Source organism: Eurytemora carolleeae, unplaced genomic scaffold (assembly GCF_000591075.1).
Source record: "Eurytemora carolleeae unplaced genomic scaffold, Eaff_2.0 scaffold162, whole genome shotgun sequence".
NCBI classification, from domain to species: domain Eukaryota; kingdom Metazoa; phylum Arthropoda; class Copepoda; order Calanoida; family Temoridae; genus Eurytemora; species Eurytemora carolleeae.
Window position 1 is genome coordinate 167,176 of NW_019396133.1, and position 9,377 is coordinate 176,552.

At 29.9% G+C, this 9,377-nt stretch overlaps 1 protein-coding gene across 1 annotated transcript; it reads left to right on the forward strand.

Annotated features, from left to right (window-relative positions):
* The first annotated feature begins 1,004 nt into the window (after window positions 1-1,004).
* LOC111695940 (ATP-sensitive inward rectifier potassium channel 8) lies at window positions 1,005-9,337 on the forward strand. The gene is made up of 8 exons (XM_023465418.1): window positions 1,005-1,105; window positions 1,513-1,662; window positions 6,095-6,181; window positions 7,130-7,214; window positions 7,453-7,502; window positions 8,096-8,182; window positions 8,932-9,053; window positions 9,300-9,337. The coding sequence occupies exons 2-8, from the start codon at window positions 1,538-1,540 to the stop codon at window positions 9,335-9,337; spliced, it is 594 nt and encodes a 197-aa protein (XP_023321186.1). The 5' UTR covers window positions 1,005-1,105; window positions 1,513-1,537.
* The last annotated feature ends 40 nt before the right edge of the window (window positions 9,338-9,377 follow it).

Here is a 9,377-nt window from a genome sequence, read left to right on the forward strand (position 1 = left end):
CAATAACTAAAATATCTTATGCCTATTGTCATCGATTATTTTTTGGCGCATTTGTATATAGTTAATATTTCATAATATTTGTTATTTATTTTATATACAATGCACTTAAAACGACTTTTTCCGCTAGGTGTCTCTTCAAAGCATCTAGACATCTGGCGGCCAACTATTCCGGCGTTTTAAGTGTATTGTATACAAAACGAATAAAAAATATTATGAAATATTAACTATACATGAATGCTTCGAAAAAAAATCGATAACTATTGATTGTAATATCTGAATGATTTGCTTAAAATCAAATTGATTTTTTTACGATCTGAGTTATATATTGCAAAGGAATTGAGTCTTCGGAACAAAATCAAATATTTAAACCTCAATATATTTACTAGATGTTGTAAACCTTTGATATTTCAAACTCAGGCTATTTGATCTAACAGAATTCATAGTTTGAAATATCTAAGGTCTGCAACATATGGTTCCAAAGATATAGTGAATATAAAATCAAAGTTTGTGGCAAAGACTCAATTCCTTTCTGAATTTGTATGGACACTACGTTCTTAGTATAAGTCGTTTTTAACAATTTTCGCCTTATAGACGCAACAGATAGAAGCAAGATTGGTTGCAATAAAAATTGCATGGCTCAGTAACATCTCGCCATACAACATTTCGCCATATAACATTTCGCCATGTATCAACTCGCCATATAATAACTTGCCTAAGTAACAACTCGCCTAAGTTTAACATTTCGCCACTTAACAACAACCCGCTTATACATAAATTTTTAAATTAAATTATAGTGTAAATGCCAGCAAATCCACAAATTTTTTGTTTTTATATGGCGAGTTGTTATTTTATCTAGAAATGTTATATGGCAAGTTGTTATGTGGCGAAATGTAGTTAGCGAGTTGTTATATGTTGAAATGTTACTGAGCCAAATTGCGATTATTTTTCGCCGTAAGCCTACACCACCTTTTATTTTTGGCGAACACTTCCTTTAAGATTACCCCTTTAATGAAATAATATTTTAGACGAAGAAGAATAGAGTTGTGAGTAAACACGGGAGACTAAACACCTATAAGAAAGCTGATGAGATTGTGGAAGGGCATAGGTTAACATCTTTTAAATAACTTTATACCTTGTACTTTTTTCAGGGGTCAGCTGAAAACTCTGGTTAATTTAACCTATGGCTAATATTTTAATATATTCGGGACAAAATTTAATGAATAAAGAAGTAATTGAACTAAGTTAAGTTGAACAACAAGTCCAAGCTGAAGAGAAGTGGTTCAACTTCGTCTACCTATGTCAACTACTTCCTCTTACTTTTCATTTAAGAAACTGAGTTCTTGCTACAAACTCTGATTTTTTTATCCATACATTTTTTCAACCAAGTCGTAGATACAAATTCGGTTAGATGAAATAGGGTTGAAATGTCAAAGGTTTACGCCATTAGCTTGCAAAGAAAAAGGGAAAAGAAAATTTTATTATGTTGCAATAACTCAATTATTTTGTTTTCAGGTTTCTGAAAGATTTCTTCACCTCCATGATAGATTTAACCTGGTCTTGGACTTTCTTCAGTTTTGCAGCCTCATTCTTCTTCTCATGGCTGTTCTTTGCGGTCATCTGGTACATAATTGTTATTGTACATGGAGATCTAGATGAAGATAGGTATGTACACTGTACAGTGTATACTGTATAACAGTGTTATTATACATTAAGGGTGAGAAATTTGTTTGGTACATTTTAACAGAAGCAAAAAAGTATTCTACTAGGAATATTAAGACATGTTTATAAAATATATTTTTCACAAAAATCAAAAATGTGCCCCTCAAATAGGGGTTAATATTAAAAAAGTCACTAGAATAAGTGATAATAAAAATTTTGAAATACTTATTGAATTATCATTGGAACCGAATTGAATTTATGAATTCAAATCAATTTACAGAATTGAAGAATATTGAAATTTGACTTAGTAAGGTCAAAACAGACATTTTTTAAGTACTATAATGAAATTTATTCAAATAAAAAAAACTATTTTTGACCATACTTGCCCAATTTTTAATATTATTCAATTCTGTAAATTGTTTTGAACCTCAGTTTTCAAGCTGGTTCAATGGATACCTATTTTAGGGGCACATTTTTGAATTTTGTGAAAAATGTATTTTATAAACTGCCTTAGAATTCCAAGTGGAATACTATTTTGCTTCTGTAAAATGATTTTAGAAAAGTTTCACTAGATTTCACACCCCTATTATATATATTACATAAGGAAGGTCGATTTTTAATCGTAACGGAGCATAAAAATCTAAATATATGTATAAAGGAAGAATTTAGATTTTGAAGGAAAAATAGTTCCGTTTTTATTTTCGATATTTACGAGATAGTTCGAGTCCCATTAATCTGCATCTTATAATTAGTTTTCTCTCCAACTTTTTATTAAAAACGGATTTTTACGATTCTGATTTCGGAGTTTCTTGCTTTGGTGAATTATTCAATTTTCAGAAAAACCGGTTTTCGTCAGCTTAATTTTTTATCTGAAAGTCTTTTTAATATATGATTTGTATGCTGCATGTTTAGCAGGCGAAGCAAATGGAATTTTAAAAATAAAATAATTTTTATATTCATCAGCCGGGAATGTAAGCTATAACAAAATGGGGAATTAATAAATCAAATTTGTAAAAAAAAATCTTGAACCAAACGCTTTTGTCAGCCGCATAAAACATTTTTTTCATAAATTGTTATTTTGGGGGTTGGTCAATAACTTTAAAATGTGACGATTGCCTTGAATTATTAAACATCAGGGTGCAAAGATGAAGAGATAATTTTGTTCCGAGTGCATATTGTTAAAGGTAATCTTGAGATGTATGCACTTGTTCTGATTTGTGTTATATATTTCTAGATATATAACAAGTATCATAAAAACATAATTAAAATTCAATGTTATCCTTATTAAAGTTGAAAAAGATATTCTCTAAATACAAGATACAGGGTGTCCCAAAAAACATGGGAATTCAGTGACGAATTCGATATCGTCTTTGTTATGAATTAGCATTGTAATACCTAACTTCAAAAGCCATAATATTATAATGTCTACTAGAGTTTATTTTATTAAAAGGGTAAAAGACTGTAAAGATGTGTCTATAATGTCTCTGCAAGATGAACAGTGAAGACGGACAAGTTTACTCTGTTTGTATACTGCAATTTTCTTGTTTTACTAAGTACAACCGTATGAAGTCAAAACATAAACAAACAAAATGTAAACATAGCAGAAGAAATTCTTACAGATTACAGCTTTCTCAGTAGGTATCACTATACTAAATCAAAGAATTACTTAAACAGACGATATCGAATGCGTCACTCAATTCCCATGTTTATTGGGACACCCTGTAGCACCGTCCTATAACATAGCACACTTTATAGCACTTTATAAAATTTACCATAAACTGAACATGAATGATAAATGAATCCATCATCGTTTATTTAGTTTATAGACTCTGGTTAAATCCAAGGGTGTAATGCAAGGAAAGCCAATTGCGGTCGTGTATACCTCTGCGTACATATTGAACCAGTTCTCTTTGGGCGGAATTTGTAAACAAAAATAGATGCATCAGTGTTCGTTAGTATCCGAGGAGGTTAAAAGCATTAGATTTTGATAATTTTGATAATTCACATAATAGTTTCCTATGAACAGAATATTTCAGTGATTTTTTTATGTGAAAGATGGATCCCTTGTCAGGCTTCGACATCCGTCTTGTGTTTACATTATCGCCCAGAGACAGTAGACTGCAGTTCAAAAGAAATAACTTTCCTTGCATTACATCCTTGGTTAAATCTAAATTATCTCCCTAAGTTCCCGTAATAAAGACAAAATGGTGGTGCTTGCTTAAACAAGTATTTATTACCCAGAAGTCTAATAAAGGGACTGTGGACGTAATTTCGAGCAAACCAACCTTTAAAAGTGGCATTTCCATGGACGAAGGATTTAAAATCAATAATGTAGAAGATGTTGGTTTTTTTCTGCTTAAAAAGTGTTTAATTCTCACAATATCCTCCATTCATTCTAGAGCATAAATGCGCAAGTTACTTTTTACAGTGATTTTCAGCTGTAAAGATAAAAAAATCTCTTGATCAGACAAAAGTTGAGAGAAACCGTTGTGCATCAGGCATGCCAAGTTAGCAACCTTTTTTAAATTGAAGGTCGCTACAAATTACTTCTTTAGTCCCTTTAAACAAGTATATATATATATATAGATATTGGCCAGAAGTCTAGTTAAGTACACTCCTGTCAGGTTTTGCATCAACATTTTACAAGATAAAATCTTCTGACGTCAGGCAGGGTGTCCTTCCAACATTTCTAAACAAAAATACAACCTCAGTCGAGAAGCAAGCTAGATATGATTGTGCTAAATTACCTTAAAAGATAATATAGGAGATTACTTTTTATTTAAATTAGACTTTTGATCAAATAAAGATCAATTCTTTACCCTGAAAGTTAAAATTGTTTTTTTTTGTGCAGACTTAACTTTTTTTGTACACACTTTGTAATCCAAAACCTGGTTTTAAGAAGGATAAGATCGAGCGCCTATAACATGAAATAAATTTTTATTTTATACTATTATTGTAATAAAGTTTAGCAGAGCAAATGCTGGTCGAAATTTGAATTTAAAAAAATGATGATTTTAAGATGATTTTTAAAAAGAATTATTAAGCGAATCTTTTTTATTTTGTAAAATACTGAAAATGTATATTATACAGTGATAACCAGAAAACTTTTTCTTTTCTGATTTCTCAAATTAAAATCTACGCAAATGTATAGACCCCGAAAAAGGAAATTGGTGTTTCGTTCAGCGCCCGACTCAGAGCCCAAAACTTAAGACAGGGTATGAAAACCAGTTTTAAAACTCGAGTTTCACGAATGGGGTGAGGCAGTTTTGTGGATATCAATATTTTTGTAATGAAATATTATTTTATTTAGTTTTTAAATATTCTCAATTTTTTTTCGAATCTCTTTAATAAAAATCCACACAAATGTTAAGACCCCAAATATGAAACTCGGGAGTTTCGTTCAACGATACTCTTTTAAATTTCGGGCTCAGGGGTCCAAATTGCTTTTTTAATCCCAAACAAGATCGGGGTTTAAAAGTACATTTAGGGGCATGAAAATACACTTTCTGTTCCATTGTTTTCATGAACGTGTACTTGACACACGTCAAACTAAAGTAAAATGCAAGTAAGATTGATAACTTATATGTTTTTTATCATAACTTCTCTTATTGAAGAGATATTGAAAAGACCAAAAAAGTTTTGAATTTCTAATATGAAACCAAATAAATTAGCTTTTCTTACACTTGTGCGTAAAATCAGAACTAGAGGAGCAATGGAGTCACAAAGCTGTGACAGTAATGTCAATTGAAATTGACCTTCTCCTTCTAGTTAATTTGCAGTGGACAAGTGTACTGCATTTGGAGTGTTAAAAGATGTAAATATCAGTAATCATTATCAGAGATAAATTATGATATTAAGCGCATTATTCTGAAATTTAAAGTGGATATTAAGATCAAGTGTTGCAGATTAGCGCTATTTCTCTCAAAAGTGTTTACCTATGTCTCTTTAAGTTTTGCAACGTTCTTTTTAATGTTAACTGTCTACTTCATTTAAAAAAAAATTTTATTTATAATTATTTAAGCAATATAGATTGTATTTGGAAGGTATTTCTATTTATAACGAAAGATTAATCGTTTTAAACTCTAGTTTAAGTTTCAAGAAGTAAAAAAGAAATTTTTCTTTTTCTTTTTAGAACGTGATTAAATTTAATGGTTATAGACAGTTCATTAGTTTTAAAATGAATTATTAATTTTACTCAATGAGCGCAAAATAAGTCTATTAATAATTCATTTCCAAATCAAATTTTCAAAAATAGTTTTTTAGATAATTACTGTTTAGATCAGATGATCAAATTGTCTGTGTGGACAATATATAGATATTTACTGATAAGACCATGATGATCATATTGTCTGTGTTGACGATATATAGATATTTACTTTTTAGATCAGATGATTATATTGTCTGTGTGAACAATATGTAGATATTTACTTTTTAGACCAGATGATCATATTGTCTGCGTCGACAATTTGAAGGATTTTACATCCTGCTTTCTCTTCAGCTTGGAGTTACAACATACTATTGGGTAGGTTTTAAATCATTAGAAAAATATATCACAGTTATACTACTACTACTACTATTATTAGGATTACTTCTAATACTATTAAATACTACTACTACTAATACCATTAGGATTACTTCTAATACTATTAAATACTACTACTACCAATACCATTAGGATTACTTCTAATACTATTAAATACTACTACTACTAATACCATTTAGGATTACTTCTAATACCACTAAATGTTACTTTAAGAATCAATATCATTAGAATTACTTCTAATACCACTAAATGTTACTTTAACAATCAATACCATAAGAATTACTTCTAATACCACTAACTGCTACTACTACTATACCATTAGGATTACCACAATACCACTAATTACTATATATACTACTATGTACCAATACTCCTTTTCAACTATTACTTTATACACTACTATACTAAAACCATTGATACGGTTATAAAACATACAATTTTTCACAATTAATTATTATTACTATAGTATTATACTACTATGATCACTATGTACTAATACTACTTTACTACACGACTACTATTGCTACTACTACTTGTACTAAACTACTACTTCTACAACTAATGATATTGATTTATTTAACGGCTTTTCCTTAGAAATGGGCATCGTCTTGAGATCCGTGTTTACACGTTCAAGGTTGTTTGGCTTTAAATGTGTTTTAAAAACACAAGAAATGTTTAGCAGAAGCAAACTCTGATATTCTTTAAGTTTGTTTTTATAACATTATGCATTTTCTGAAAAATATTAACCAAACTTTTTTTAATTTATCAAATTACTAATCCTCTAATGAAAAATCATTTAGCTTGATATCTTTTGGCAGAGTAATAATTTTGCAAAATGTAATAGAAACAAACTTATCGAGCGTTCAATTTTCAATTAGATTTGTCATCTTGGATTGTTGTCAGGCTTCAAAGTTAAGATAATCCTAGGTTTGGCGGGAGAGCAACAACTGAGCAGTGTGCTGTTGCTGTCATTGTCATGTCGTTGCAGAGCATTGTTGGGGTTGTAATCCAGGTAGATATTAAACGGATTCTTAATGTTTTGCTGTTTTTCATGTTATTGGACTTTTTGAAACTTGATTTTATAAGTCGTCTCCATATTTTACAGATGCACATATGACATGGCTTTCATTGTAGAAGTGATTTTTTAGCATTGTGCATTACTAAAAAAGCTGTTAAAACTTAAAACTTTCTTTCAAAACTCTTAAACTTATCTATGAATAGTATCTGGTTTTTTATTTTTTTTTATTTAGGCGTGTATGGCAGGAATAGTATTTGCCAAGTTTACCAAGCCTACAAATAGGTAATATTATATACTTTTTTTCAATAGATTTTTCATGATGTATATTTTAAAGTTTTGAAGTTGACGGCGATAAAAAGTTTGTTTTTTTACAATTCAATTTTTGAAATAATTAAAATATCTTATGTTGCCATCAATTTTTAAGTTACAGAGTTACCCACAAAGGATGTAACTTTTGTTAGCCATGTTTTTTGAGACAGCTGATGGCATAAATTGACATAAAACAGTGTGCCCATTTTTCAAGTGTGTGTTGCCAATTGTATTGCTTTTAAACTTATGAGATATAGGAAGAATTTGCTCAGATTTCAATTTATTAAAGAAAACCAAGAGTGTCTGATTCTGAAGGAAATCATTTATGTCTCTGGTAATTATGAAATTACGAAAGCACATAAAAAGGCAGACCACATTTTGGAAATGAAACGATTATGACAATTTTGTAATTAAAGTTTCATGAAAGAAATTACAAAATCATGTTGGTTGTCAAATGAATGCAGCAAACCATTTCAAATGTCACATACCAGTCTCAAGTCCTCAACCAAATTGTTAAGATATTCCTTTTTATGAGAAATATCATTTTTTTATCAATTTTTTTCTAGAGGAGAAACAATTCTGTTCAGCAAGAATGCATTGATAACGATGCGTAATGGCGCCCTCTATCTTCTGATACGCATAGGGGATATCAGGTGACAACATTAAATGCGTAACGGGGCTCTCTATCTTCTTTGACGCATAGGAGATATTATTATTAGGTTACAATGTTAAAAATTACGGATTCCAAAATATTAGCTAAAGAGTTATATGAGACCCAACTTAAAACTTTGGACTCTCGACCAAACAGTCTAAATTGTTATGATTTTAAATATTCTAATTTTAAAAAGTACAGCAATTGTGCAGTGTACAGAGTCCATTTTCAACTAATAAGTTGATGGTTAAGCTGCCGGTAAAACTATTTGCTTTAAACAACAGCATTATATAAATACAAAAATAAAAATGTCTTGAATATCGTTTGTGTCTACAAAATTGGTAATATCTGGTTATTTCTTATTTTTAAGCAGGCACATCTGATCTTATTTTCTTTTTAATAAGGAAGGCACATCTTATCTTATTTTCTTATTATTTAGGCAGGCACATCTTATCTTATTTTCTTATTATTTAGGCAGGCACATCTTATCTTATTTTCTTATCATTGGCAGGCACATCTTATCTTATTTTCTTATTATTTTGGCAGGCACATCTTTACTTATTTTCTTATTATTTAGGCAGGCACATCTTATCTTATTTTCTTATCATTGGCAGGCACATCTTATCTTATTTTCTTATTATTTAGGCAGGCACATCTTATTTTATTTTCTTATCATTTAGGTAGGCACATCTTATCTTATTTTCTTATCATTTAGGCATGCACATCTTATCTTATTTTCTTATTATTTAGGCAGGCGCATCTTATCGGATGCCAAGTTCAAGGTCATTTTGTTAAAAAAGAATCTACAGAAGAAGGGGAGGTAGGATATATTATTCATATTTTTCTTCTTCAAAATCACAAAATCAAATACCGTAATATAGAAGATTGCATTCATTCACAATTATCTTTTATTCAAAACCCTAGCAAATTGAATATTTTGGGCAGAACTTTTTGTCAACCAGAATTTTTGTTATTTGAATTAAAAAGTGTATAATCAAACATATAATTCTAAAAACAAAAAGCAGAAAATCAAAACATTGCGGCAAAAAAATAGTTTTTTATCCTAATCAGTAGTATAGTAATGTTAATGTTTTGGTCTCTTGTCCTCTATTTTATAGGTAATATTAATGTTTTGGTCTCTTGTCCTCTCTCATAAGTAATGTTAATGTTTTGGTCTCTTGTCCTCTATTATAGGT

Coding starts and splice junctions, on each gene's coding strand:
- LOC111695940 (XM_023465418.1), top strand. CDS start 1,538: ATGATAGATTTAACCTGGTCTTGGACTTTCTTCAGTTTTGCAGCCTCA. Junction 1,663..6,094: donor GGAGATCTAGATGAAGATAG/GTATGTACACTG, acceptor TTTACTTTTTAG/ACCAGATGATCATATTGTCT. Junction 9,054..9,299: donor AAATCACAAAATCAAATACC/GTAATATAGAAG, acceptor TCTATTTTATAG/GTAATATTAATGTTTTGGTC.